Below are 13,850 nucleotides of genomic sequence, written 5' to 3'. Positions count from 1 at the left end.
GTTGGGCAACAATCAGAAGTGTGGTTAAAGGTCCTTCCTCAGGAAAAGTAAATGTTGCTGCTATAGAGAGTTGAATTTTGTCCCCAGAAGGTACGTTCAAATTCTAATCCCCAGTACCTAGATTGTGACCTCATTTGGAAATAGGGTTTTTGCAGACATAATCAAGTTAAGATGAGGTCATACCAGAGTAAGGCGGGCCCTCGTCCAATAGGACTGGTGTCCTTATAAAAAAAGAAAGACACAGGTATATATACAATGGAATACTACTCAGCCATAAAAAAGAATGAAATTTTGCATTTGCAACAGCATGGATGGACTTGGAGGGTATTATGCTGAGTGAAATAAGTCAGACAGAGAAAGACAAATACTGTATATCACTTATACGTGGAGTCTAAAAACTAGAACAAATTAGTGAATATGACAAAACAGAAACAGACTCACAGATATAGAGAACAAACTAGAGGCTACCAGTGGGGAGAGGGAAGCAGGGGCAAGATAGGAGTAGGGGATTAAGAGGTACAAACTACTATATACAAAATAAATAAGGGAACCCTCCTACACTGTTGGTGGGAAAGTAAATTGGTGCAGCCACTATGGAAAACAGTATGCAGGTTTCTCAAAAAACGAAAAATAGAGTTATCATATGATCCAGCAATCCCACACCTGGACATATATCTGGAAAAGATGAAAACTCTAATTCGAAAAGATACATGCACTCTAATGTTCATAGCAGCGCTATTTACAATAGCCAGAACATGGAAGCAACCTAAGCATCCATCAACAGATGAATGGATAGAGAAGATGTGGTGTATATAATATATGCAATGGAATATTACTCAGCCATAAAAAAGAATGAAATAATGCCTTTTGCCACAACATGGATGGACCCAGAGCATATCATACTAAGTAAAGTCAGACAGAGAAAGACAAATATTATATGACATCACTTATATGTGGAATCTAAAAAAATAGTACTTATTTATGAAACAGAAACAGATTCACAGACATAAAAAACAAACTTATGGTTACCACTGGGGAAGGAGAGAGGGATAAGTTGAGAGTATGGGATTAACAGATGCACACTACCATATATAAAGCAGATAAATAACAAGGTCCTACTGTATAGCGCAGGGAACTATATTCAATATCTTGTGATAAACTATAATGGAAAAAATAGAAAAAATATAGATATATACACATATGTGTATAACCGAGTCACTCCCCTGCACACCTGAAACACAACATTGTAAATCAACTATACTTCAAAAAAGAAAAATAGGAAAAAAAGATGAAATAAATAAGCTACAAGGATATATTGTATAGCACAGTGAATATAGCCAATATTTTATAATAATTATAAACAGAGTATAACTTTTAAAAATTGTGAATCACTATGTGGTACACCTGAAACTTAGACAATATGTATTGCACATCAACTATACGTCAATTTTTTTTTAAGTTTTAAAAAGTTCAAAGGCTAAAAAAAAAAAAAGAAAAAGAAAAGAAAGACACAGACCCACACAGAGAGGAGAAAGCCATGTGAAGACAGAGACACACAAGGAGAATCCATGAGACGACAGAGGCAGAACCAAGGAATTCCAAGGACTGCCGGCAACACGGGAAGGTAAGAGGCAGGCAGGGAACAGTCTCTCCTAGAGCTTTTAGAAAGAACAACACCTTGATTTCAGACGTTTAGCCTTTCGAACCATGAAAGAATATATTTCTGTTGTTTGAAGACACCCAGTTTGTGGCCATTTGTCAGCAGCCACGGGAAACGAACACAGCTGCCCTGGAGCTGGAGAAGCAGACGCCTGCCACTCACAGCCACGGCCCCTCCTGGCTCTCTCACCGGGATCACAGGCACCGACGCCTACGTCCATGTGCCTGGGTTGGGGGAGGGGGGAGTGCAGGGTGGGGGCAAGCCTCATGTTTTCTGCTGCACAGGTCACACCGGCCTGGATGGCAGAAGCTCTGCTTCAGCTTTCCTGCCACATAACCCCTATCAGATTCTTTCCAACCTTTTCTTCTAGGAGACTGGATCCCGTTCTTCACCCCCTGTGGCCACTCTCTGGTCCTGCCGAGATCAGGCTGATGACCTGGTATCACGTGACAACACCCTCTGGTTTCCAATGCGGAGCTGACCTGCTGAGCGAACCTCTTGGCCCCCTGGCATCTGTTTGTGCCGCAGTTTGCCTCTTGTCTCTCAGCAGCTGTGTGCTGGACCTCGGTGGCCCCGGAGGCAGCCCCGCCTCTCAGGTCAGGCTCTCCAGCGGGTACTGCCCACTCTGCCGCCCTACCCAAATGGAGCCCCCCTGTGGAGGCCCCTGCACCGCCTCCAGCTCCCCCATCTGAGTCAGGGCAGCAGGCTAGGGATTTTAGACTACATCAAGCACCATCCTTAACAAAACTACCAGTCCTTGAGGATATGGGGAGGGGGAAGGGTAAGCTGTGACAAAGCGAGAGAGTGGCATGGACATATATACACTACCAAACTTAAAATAGCTAGTGGGAAGCAGCCGCAGAGATCAGCTCGGTGCTTTGTGACCACCTAGAGGGGTGGGATAGGGAGGGTGGGAGGTAGGGAGACGCAAGAGGGAAGAGATATGGGAACATATGTATATGTATAACTGATTCACTTTGTTATAAAGCAGAAACTAACACACCATTGTAAAGCAATTATACTCCAATAAAGATGTAAAAAAAAAAAAAAAAAAGAGGAGAGGGAAGATATACATGATTGAAAAAAAAAACAAAAATCTACCAGCTTACGAGAGTGAAGGTTTGGAGCCCAGACCTCAGTACAAACGAACAGATGGCTCACCACCCAGTGACCAAGGAGATGGAACTGATCACGTAATCATGCATGTATCGCATGCACACGCGGAACGAGGCTGGAGTGGACGGCGAGGCTGCTTGGGCCTCGGGAGACAGCCATCTGCCCACCTAGGCTCTGCCAGGCCACCCGAGCCTGAGGGGACCAGACACTCCACACACCATGCCCATCCCAGGTGGGAGCAACACCCTGAGGTCAACTCAAGCAGTCTCGGGGCCCATGTGAAGCGGGAAGTAATGGGGACCGGTGTGGGGACGGACAGCATCTTCCCTTCCCACCGTAGGATGCAACAGGTTAGTCCTCCAGGCCTCACCTGCACTGTCCATGGTCCCTGTCACATTCTGGGATGGCAGCCCCGTCGGTGCCTGTCCTGGAACAGTTGCAGCCTTCGCAGCCGGCCAGCGGGTGGAAACTGAAGGAATGTGTCTCACACGCATCACACTGGGGCCTGACCGTGCGGGGCGGGCAAAGGCACATCCCCATCGTCTCCTCACAAAGGCGCCGGCCGCAGGTGCATGCTGGCCAGGAATGAAGAGACACGGTGAAAGGGTTAGATGCCCCTGACCTCCAGCAGGACTGCACCAGGGTTTCCAGAACCTTCCAAGGGGTCTGGGAGAAAGGTCTTGCTTTTCTTCCCTTATGGTATTATTGAGTGTGGTTTATCTGAAAGGCCTCTTTCTTGGGGCCAAGACCGACCACACCCAACGCTCATGGTGTACACAACGTGCAGAAGCTGAGTGAGGCACAGCTGGAGCTACTGACACCAAGGTAGACACCCTAAGGCGCCCCCTGACCCCGAGCTGCAGTTACATGTCATTCTTACGTGAGGCCTGTCCTCCGTCAGAGGGTCAGCTCTTCTCAGGCTCCCTGAAGGGCCTCCACGTCACCCCAGTGCACTGAGCCCAAGGTCAGGACAGGATGCAGCAGCGGGGCCCTTGTTAGGCAAAGGCTGGCCTCCATGCGGGGACTCTGCCCCCTTCACATGGCCTGGGCTGACCCTCATCAAGGGCTGCAGCACATTTCCTAGATAAAGATCCATGGCCTCCTCATTCAGTGAGGAGTACGCCCTGTGACCCTGGCTCTCCTCCCACCTCAGCTGAGCTTTGGTTAGGCTGCAAAAACTGAAGCCTAACCTATTCCACTAAGAAGAGAACTGAGCTGTCCAATATTTTGATGCTTAAGGCTATCTACCTTCACCTGCTTTACCAAGCGTATGGGTCACATAGCATGGGAAACATAAATATTTATCTTCTAGAACCTTGCTACTCATAGTGTGGTCCCTAGACCAGCAGCATGGGTATACTCTGAGTGGTTACTGGAAATGCAGACTCTCAGGCCTGAGAGTCAGAATCTGCATTTTCACAAGATTCCCAGGTGAGTCTCCAGCACAGTGAAATTCAAGAAACCTGGCCCTAGGTGAGCTTCATCCACCTGGGACCAGAGATGACCTTGGCTGACCTGAACATGCACTTACGCTTGCAGTGCGGGAATCCGTAGTAGCCCATTTGACAGCGGGTACACTGCCGCCCAATGACATGGGGCCGGCATGGGCACTGCCCGCCCTCTGGGCTGCAGTGATGGCCAATGGCCCCGGCGGGGTGGCACTCACAAGGCAGTGCACCGTCATGGTAAAGGGCCACCAGGGACCTGGCAGAATCCTTACAGAATCCAGAGGCTTTCTGGGGGCTGTGGAAACAAAAACTCATGGTGAGATCCTGGGAGGCGTGCCCAGAAACAGTCCCAACCTTCCTCTTCCCACATGCCTCACCAAGCAGTGTTTTGGGGGAGGGGCTCTGGAGTTTGGATGGAAGTTAGAGAAAACCCCACCCCTGGACTCACAGTGGGTGCCAGCCACCCCTCCTCCCATCCCCATCCACTCCAGGACACATCACAGGATGGTGGGTGGGAACTTTCGGTGGCTGGAATAAACAGGTGAAAATTCACCTATGGGATGAATTGTATGGTGTGTGGATTATATCTCAATAAAGTAGTCACCAAAAGAATTTACACCTACATGTGTAATGATACACCAATTAGAATAATAATGAGGAGGAGGTGAATTGCCAACATTTATTGAACATGTGTGTTAGAATTTTTGCCTACACCTCACTTAACCTCACAACCACCCAACCAATTAGTCCCTAAGCCCCATTTCACAGATAAGGCAACTGAGGGTTCTAGAAATTAGGCAACATTCCCGAGGCCACAGAGCTACGAAGTGGTCGAGCAGGTACTCAAACCCATAGCTGTTTGACCTCAGAGCCTTTGTTCTTAATATTTTCTATGCAGGAGGCATCTGGCCCCCGGCAGCCTCAGTTCCTCGGGAAACCTACAAGGGGGCAGGGTGGGTCTGCAGAAAAGAATGGCAGGAGTTGATACTCAGGGCTGTTCTAGGCTCTTAGCATTCAGGGACCCACAGAGGGAAGATGGGGAGGTCCACCCCTCTGTATGCTCCCCACTCAATCAGAGGGCAAAGGAGAGTGGGAATCAGGGCTCACATGCCTCCCCGCGGAGGAAGCCCTGTGTGGTATCTTAGGAATCTGAGTCGGCCAAGAGGAAGCAGGGAAGAGGAAGAGAAACTCCCAAGCAGCCTGTGAATCCCAGCTTGGAGGGTGATCTGCTGAGATCAAAGTTGAGGGGGGAATCTCGCCCAGATGTGCACAACGGCTATAGCGTGTGCCGAGGACCCGGGACTCAGTGCCCCTCCCTCAGGCTCCCAGAGGAAGAGACAGACCCAAGGGCCACCCCTCCCCGGGCCTATTGCTCTGGTCGGGAATGTGGGAGAGCTGCATGCCTCCCAGGGCCTTTCCACAAAGGATACTTACTCAATATAAAAACTGTCCCCTCCACAATTGGTGACAAACTCAAATGACTTGTCCACTGATTTTCTGTGAAGGATTTGGTAGTCGTAATTCTCCGCAGGCACCACTAGGACACGGACCTAAAGGGAAGCTGTCGGCATGTCTTTGGATTTCCAACAGCACGGCATACCTACGGCTCTGCATCACACTTTCTCTTCGCTAAGATCAACGTTCTTTATTGTTAAGCCCAAGACCATATGAAACAGGGTTTATGAAAAAAGAATCACAAAATAACCTTAAGCCAGTGTTGAAGGCTCAGGCCATGTTTCCGTGCAGGAAATGATAACAAGTTGGGGGCAGACCTCCTGGAGCACCTGCTCAGAGAAGCAACAGCCTCAGGTGCTGGGCGGGGACAGGAGACGTCAGGGGTGAGCAGGACAGCCAGGGCCCTGCGTGATCCATGCCTGGGATGACCCTGGATCTCCAGAGGTTGCATTTTGTGTTTTTAAATCTGAGCGAACCGAAATGGCAGGACCAATGGGGAAACTCACATGGTGGCTTGTCCCTGAAATTCATATCCTATCAGATACTCTATCATGAATAATTGTAGCCCCAGTCTTTAAAAATACTGCTCAGTTCTCTGTACCTGTATAAACCAGACTGCGCCAGTAACAAATGCTGCAGGAAATTTCAAACATCTTCATCAACTACTCACCAACTTACAGCTTACAGAGTCTACTGCTCTCATGTTATTCAGTTCAATAAACATTGCCAAGTACCTGTGCCAGACAGTGTTCCAGGCACAGGGGATACAAAATGAATAAAGCCAGGCCCCTGTCCCTAGGAAGGTGACATCCTCAGAGAGAGAGGAGGTGTGAGCAAGAACTGGAGGGCCACAGAGCAGGCCTGGGCAGTGCTTCCTGGCTCTCCAAGGCTTTACAGGCATTGGGTGACCATGATTCCATCGACCAAGGTAATGAACAGGGTAGAGGATGCCTGGGGCTGGGCTGGTAACAGGCTAGGCTGGAGGGACTTGTGAGCTCTCTGGCTATGGGGATGTGCAGTAGATGGTCCAAGAGCTCAGGAAAGATGAGAAATGAGTTCACAGATGTGGGTGTCATTCTCACAGAGGAGAGAACAGAATCGACAGGCACAGACGATGTTATTCAAAGAGAAATCTTAGAACAAGGGGGCTCACCGTCGAGCCCAAGGGAACGGCGACATATGGGGATGAAGGGAAAGAGAAATCATTGAAGGAGCAGTGGAGAAAGTGGGGGGAAAAAACAAGAGAAAGTAGCTATGGAAGCCAAAAAGAAAGAAATTTTCAAGAACAAATGAGTGTTCAAGGCTTCAGAGAGAGACCTGTCAGAGGAGACTGAGGAGGGGCTGAAGGAGAGGGCTCTAGGCTCGTGCAGGGAGGTTTTTCTTCCTAGGCACTTCTCTGTTATTCTGCTTTCCCTTGATTTTAATTGTCAAAGAAAGACTTTTTTTTGGTAAAGTTAGCTGCAAAATTTAAACACTTTTTTATAAATCTGGCTTCAATTCCTTGGAGGAATTATTGTCACGAGCCAAAACTGACACACAGAGCAGCCAACCAAGGCAACCACGTGAAGAGCAAGCTGAGAAATAAGCAGAACGCACCCAAACTAAGGACTTTCCTTCTGGAACCTTCACAGTCACAGCCACCTCCGGCTCCGAGATGTCAAACTCAACCTGATCTCCGGCGATCACTTGGTCCCAGCAGCCAAGCACATGGGGGCAAAAAGAGGCACGGAAGATGCCTGGGGGCAGAGAGAGGCGTTCCTATCACACTCCTGCCAAGGCAGGTGAGCCCTGCAGCCGGCCCTGCTCCCCGCAGCTCACCTGGCTGCAGCCGCCCTCTGTCCACAGACACCTGTGCCAGGAACGTCGGATGCACTGGTTGATAAAAATGGACCACAATGACATATCGACCCGGACGCGGTACGAGTCCTCGCAAGGTCACTTGGTTCTGGGTGGGAAAAAAAATACTCCTCAAGCTGCAGAGTTATGAATAATTAGAATCACGGGATATTTTGAGGTTAAAAACCAAAACAACCTCGGTATTTACCCAAGAGAAGTGAAAATCCACATTCACACAAAACCTTCCCTTGAACGTTTGGAGCAGCTTTATTTGTGATCACAAACACTGGAAACAAACCAAATAACCCTCAGCTGCAGAATGGACAAACCAACCGTGGGACAACCATAAATGATGCTGGAGGGAGTGACATTTGGTAAGATCACTTTGGAAAACTATGTGGTGGTTTTTACCAAAGTTGAACATATAACTGAGCAATTGCATTCCTAGGTATTTAACAACAGAAAGGCACACTGTGTGTGCAAAAGGCCATACAAGAATGTTCCCAGAACTCAAGCACTACTTGTAATAACTGTGTAACAAAGGGTCAGACTCCATTTTTTATGTTTGTCAGTTTTCAAGCTCCATCACTCACCTATTGCCTTTTGTCCTACACCTGGACAAGCTGATAAGAAAGCCCAGGTGTTCATCCCTTGGCACATGTGGGAAGTTCTAACCACACAAATTCCAGCCCATGGGAGAGGGAGCCCTCACCCAGACTCCCCTCCACACCCTCCTAACCACAACGAAAACCAGATTGAGACCCCAATGCTTGCTCAGGTTTGAGTGTGAGCCCTGCTCTCCCCAGAAAGCCTCACTATGTGAGTAATAAGTCTTTTCAAACCACAAAAAAACCCTGCAAGAATAACAACAATAAAAGATTATCTTTCGGATGAGAGCTGTGCCTTGGAGGGTGACTGACTAATTTTATAGCAAAACCAGGAGTAGAGATCTATTGTCATGATTTCAATTCATTCCCCCCTACTATTCTAGGTTGCCTTGCCCATACGGGATCTTATGAAATTTTCTCTCCCAACTTCCTATCTTGATGCAATGTGAACTGACACAAGCCATCTCTAGGATTAGAAGGACATAATGGCATCAGAACAAACATTAAGTCCTGCAATTGTGTAGTTTACAGTGAAAAAAAGGTATATTCCCTTCATATACTTCCCCTTTGTGCTCTAGATGATTAATCAATATGTGTTTATTGGGAATGTCCTGCCTACACGTTGGGGCTGCAAAAAATTTGTTAAGAGTTCTAAAACCGCTTATGTTCTGATCTGGGAAGATAATTAATGACTCAACAACGTTAAGTAGCAGTAGCCCATGAAAATATGACCTATCCTGAGATCGGTCATGAAAAATTGCCAAATGACTATGTAGACAGCGATGCAGGAGGGAAAAGGAGCATCAGGATGGGGCAGCCACAGACAGGATTAACCGGATGCCTCATGCCTGGGATTCTCCACAGTTGAGAGCAGAGGTGCTCAAACTTTAGGGGCATCCAAATCCCCTGGAGGATTTGTTAAAGCACAGATTCCTGCGCCCCTCTCCAGAGTTTCTAATTCAATAGTTCTGGGGTGACGCCTGCAGATTTGCATTTCTAACACGCTCCCAGGGGATGGAGACGCTGCTGGTCGGGGCCACACTTTGAGAACCACTGGTTTACGAGTAACACACTGAGGGGGAGCCCTACCTGTGGGGCCTTCAAGGTGACTCCAGTAACAGCGTCAGCAGAAGGTAAAGGGTCCTGGGGCGGGAGAGAGGAAGACCCACCACTCGGAACATCCAAAATTAATGCTGTTGGAGGAGCTTCAGGGACCAAGGAGATACAGGTGGCACTGAAAAAGAGAATACTGAAAAATAACCAAAACCCGAACAACTGTCCCCCGGTGAAGATACAGAATCTAAGCATCAAAAGGACCCAGAGAACCACCAGCCTGTGGAGATCTTTATACAAACATACTCAGTGCTCTGGATTGGCCAAGTGTATTCCGGCTGCCCGCTTAATACAATAAGCTAAGACAGAAAAAAAAAAAATCTTAATTTTGAAGGAAAGTAAGCTAGATGGAAACTTTTTAAAACTTCCCTCTCTAGGACTAAAATTCATTGTTAAATGAGATCAATGCAATGAAACATTATTATTCACCTCTAAACATCAATGTTGATGTAAAACTATACAAAAACAAAGAGAACACATGCCTATCATTTCTTTTAGGCACAGCCAGATTTCATTGTCTTGGTGGTTTCAACCATATGCATAAGATGTCATGACTGTATCCATAAATTATTTTTGAATCTACATCCAAACAACCTTCCCAAAATCCCAATAATCATTGGTTAGCTAATTCTCATAACAGAGTTGTGAGATGGGTCATTATTTTCATGTTTTTTTAAATGAGGAGTCTCAGACATAGAGATTAAAGGATTGGAACAAAGTTGAGTCTTGATGAAGGCTCAGAATAGAACTCCAGAGTAACTGCCCTCAAGGGTGAGGCTTAAACATTTCCCCCAGTTGCTACTGTGTCAGCTTCCTGATATAATGCAATTCTGGAAAGATTGCTGGGATGAATGATTTAGCTCTTTTTTTTTTTTTTAATGCATCACCAGCCTTTAGCACCTTGGCCTGTGATCACTTCTGAAGTCAAATATAAATCTACAGCCTTAAAAGCATTAAGTATCACTCAGCACAAACAAGGGATAAAGGAAGGAAACACATTACCTTTCATTAACAAATCTCCCATAACTGGCAATGCATTTGACGTGAGGTCTCAAATATTCCACTGAGAATTCTTCAGTGGGTACGATACAAATTTGATGCTGTTGAGCAAATACAAGAAGGGACATCCCAGTTATCAGCAAAGTCAAGGTTATAGCCAAACACATTCTTTTAAAAAAGCTGTTGAGGGCTTCCCTGGTGGTGCAGTTGTTAAGAATCTGCCTGCCAATGCAGGGGACACGGGTTCAAGCCCTGGTCCGGGAGGATCCCACATGCTGTGGAGCAACTAAGACCGTGTGCCACAATTACTTAAGCCTGCACGCCCGCAGCTAGAGAAAAGCCCGCATGCAGCAATGAAGACCCAACAACAACAACAACAAAAAGCCGTTAAGAATTCATCCAGAGGAATTATAACTATTATTGTAAAGCAGTAAAAATCATAGGAGAGCACTCCCTCTGGCATCATTACGTCCAACAAATCCTTTTTACTATTATGCAGGATCACTGACTAAATTGCTCTTGGAATGATTATATGAATAAACAAAATCATGTGAAAGTTCAAAAGCAACTCTCTGTCAGCGACTTCTGACAGTTTTTTCTCTCCTGCCTTGGGCCGATGCTGGCTCTTCAGACCCCTTGGCAGGTAGAGGCAGGGATGTGGTGGGCAACCAGGGAGCCTGCTGTTCAGAAAGAGGGTTGCTCCTGCTACAAACAATCCTTCTCAATAGAGGATGACTTGTATCTCAGGCACATTTGGGCTCTGTGTCCAGAGCTAGTTTCTGAGTCACACAAGAAATTCAGTCATTAACTTAATACCTTTTATTTTATTTTATTTTATTATTTTTTTGTGTGTGTGGTACGCGGGCCTCTCACTGCTGTGGCCTCTCCCGTTGCGGAGCACAGGCTCCGGACGTGCAGGATCAGCGGCCATGGCTCACGGGCCTAACCGCTCCGCAGCATGTGGGATCTTCCCGGACCAGGGCACGAACCCGTGTCCCCTGCATCGGCAGGCAGACTCTCAACCACTGCGCCACCAGGGAAGCCCATACCTTTTATTTTAAATCAAAACTATTACCAGCTTGATCACAAAGCTATTCGGTAACAACAAAATTTTAATTGAACACCTACTATGTGCTCGGCACTGAGACGGTGGGATTCTGCAAGACCAAGATGGACACACTCCTACTTTCATGGAGCTTATTTTCCAGTCAGCCTTGACTCTGAATGACATCTGACTATTTCAGAAAGGGCAAACTTATGCTTAAAAGAAGGACGTTCAGCCCCATTATAATTTCCAAAAATGAAGAGGTTAAGATTCACTTGACTTATTATGTTTAGTCATCATTTTAAAAAGTCTTAAATTATTATATAGTTTATATAATAATGTTTAAAAACTAAACTCCAGATAGTTCTTAAGAGAAAGTTCAACATTTTTAATACTGTCAAGCACGAATAACTAAAACATATTAGAACAGGCTGGCCTGGCATTTCCCAGAGTGATACATGCTTAATATTAGCAGTATCAGGAAGCTGCTTCATGCTTAGATAATCTTATGTTCCCTGAGATATTTACTGTAAACCTGACCACTCCTTCGTAGCCCAGATCCCACTGCCTCTGTTCATCACAATTCTCAATATTTAAGTTATGCTATTAAAAGGGTATTTAATCTGCCAAAGCTGGCATTTTAACTCTTAATAGTATATATCTAATTAATTGAAAATACTCTTCTTGGAATTGAGTAACAATGGTCTCAATGAAAAAAAATACCAGGTGATTACAACCTTGAAAATTCTGAAGGAATCTGTCAAGAAGCTAATAGACATAATAAAATAGTAAAGTGGAAAGAAAATAAACAGTAACTAATGGCATTTCTATACACCAGCAATAATAATAAACTAGGAAATATAACAACAAAAGATAGTTCGTTCCTAATAGTAACAACAAATACAAATTAATGAAATGGCATTTTGTGAAATGTGTTCAAATTTGATGACTAAACTTTACTGGATGCTATAGAAAAGGCTCCAACAAATGAAGAGGCAAAACAGATTTCTAGATGGGAAAATAAACATCATAACACTGGCAATTCTCTGCAGGTTAACTTTATAGATGTAACACAAACCCAGCCAAAACTTTAATAAGCTTTTAAAAATATACATGGTTACCAATAAAAATACTTCTAAAATTCAGTGGTCAAAACAGAAGCGTACCGGGCCTCCCTGGTGGCGCAGTGGTTGGGAGTCCGCCTGCCGATGCAGGGGATACGGGTTCGTGCCCCGGTCTGGGAGGATCCCATATGCCGCAGAGCGGCTGGGCCCGTGAGCCATGGCCGCTGGGCCTGCACGTCCGGAGCCTGTGCTCCGCAACGGGAGAGGCCACAACAGTGAGAGGCCCGCATACCGCAAAAAAAAAAAAAAAGAAAGAAAAAAAACAGAAGCGTACCAGAAGGAATCGAGCCATCCGTGCTTTGAGCCAAACGTCTGCATCTTCTAACAGCTCGTACACAGCAAGGCGACTCCTGCTGTCGGTCACAGCGCTCCGGCAGAGGACGCTACAAGAGGAAACAGTTTTCTTATCCTTACTCCCCTGGTCTCCCTCACTTTATGCCCTGTGGGGTGGCTGATTGCGCTTCAGTTTCTCCTGTTGTTAACCAGGTCACTGACAATGAATTTCCCTGGAGGTGGAGTTTAGGAGGGATGCAGCCCATGATCAGTAGGGGAAAAAGAACCTTCCCACTGTGCTCTGAGCTGCACCTCTCAGGGCTGACGGCCTTGCGCACCTTCTCCACCCAGCTTTATAATACTTGGTTTGGTCATCTGGAGAAAGAGCCCCAGGGCCAGTAATGTCTGATGTCTAAGACACAGCCTTCTTGGAAATTTACCAATATCATTGGTACTGTTGGAGATTAAAGTTGCCTACTGACCTCACAATGACCATCTCATGCCGCGTCAGTAATGAGGCTGAGAAGCCCCAAGTTTGCCTTTAGAAGCTCAGTCTGTTCCTCCTAATGCTCCTTCCTCATTCTACCAGTGGCGCTCCTTCCCTCCACGGCATCAGAGGACATACAGAGCTCAGGAACGTTTAAAGTAAGATTTTGAACTAAAGAATACAGCCTCGTAGTAAAACCCATAAAGGAAGTATTATGTGAGGAATGCTTCTGACTTCATCCTCTAAAGTAGCAACTTTTCGGTCTATAAATATAATTTGGAACTAGAGACATACTAAAAGAAAATGACCATCTCTGCAAAACGTTTGAAATAATTAATGCAATACTTTTGAGCTGAGAATTAAAATGAGATAACGTATAAAGATCCATGGTTTGTGGCATACATTAGAAACTCAATAAATAGCTGTTTTCTTTTCCCTTTTGTGCATGTGTGTGGGTGTGAATACATGTGTCAATTAAAATGCATTTCTATTGGATTCAACCATAACTCTGGGAGTTAAATATATCAAGTGATTACATTAAGTGACTCCCTTAGATTGAGTTTTATCCTCTATTCAATTCTTACTAAGAGTAGACTAACAGTAATAACTGGATTGATTGGATCATTAGTGATCACCTCTCTTATGGAGGGCAGATCAGATTTATCAGTTATCACAGCACTATTTTG

At 45.8% G+C, this 13,850-nt stretch overlaps 1 protein-coding gene across 4 annotated transcripts in view; it reads right to left on the bottom strand.

Annotated features, from left to right (window-relative positions):
• The window catches only part of LAMA3 (laminin subunit alpha 3), a 252,215-nt gene that overhangs the window by 100,885 nt on the left and 137,480 nt on the right, over positions 1 to 13,850 (bottom strand). For all 4 annotated transcript variants that reach the window (XM_081251703.1, XM_081251700.1, XM_081251701.1 and 1 more), the window contains 8 exons: positions 12,679 to 12,787; positions 10,239 to 10,336; positions 9,213 to 9,357; positions 7,498 to 7,624; positions 7,276 to 7,415; positions 5,659 to 5,774; positions 4,308 to 4,519; positions 3,147 to 3,351 (listed from right to left, as the gene is read on the bottom strand). In XM_081251703.1, the coding sequence (XP_081107829.1) occupies positions 3,147 to 3,351; positions 4,308 to 4,519; positions 5,659 to 5,774; positions 7,276 to 7,415; positions 7,498 to 7,624; positions 9,213 to 9,357; positions 10,239 to 10,336; positions 12,679 to 12,787 (1,152 nt within the window). The remainder of the gene's footprint in view (positions 1 to 3,146; positions 3,352 to 4,307; positions 4,520 to 5,658; positions 5,775 to 7,275; positions 7,416 to 7,497; positions 7,625 to 9,212; positions 9,358 to 10,238; positions 10,337 to 12,678; positions 12,788 to 13,850) is intronic.

This window comes from Mesoplodon bidens (genome assembly GCF_964165515.1).
Source record: "Mesoplodon bidens genome assembly, chromosome: 13".
Lineage (NCBI taxonomy): Eukaryota > Metazoa > Chordata > Mammalia > Artiodactyla > Ziphiidae > Mesoplodon > Mesoplodon bidens.
The sequence above is the reverse complement of the archived record's forward strand: the minus strand, read 5'-3'. Positions and strand labels throughout refer to the sequence as shown.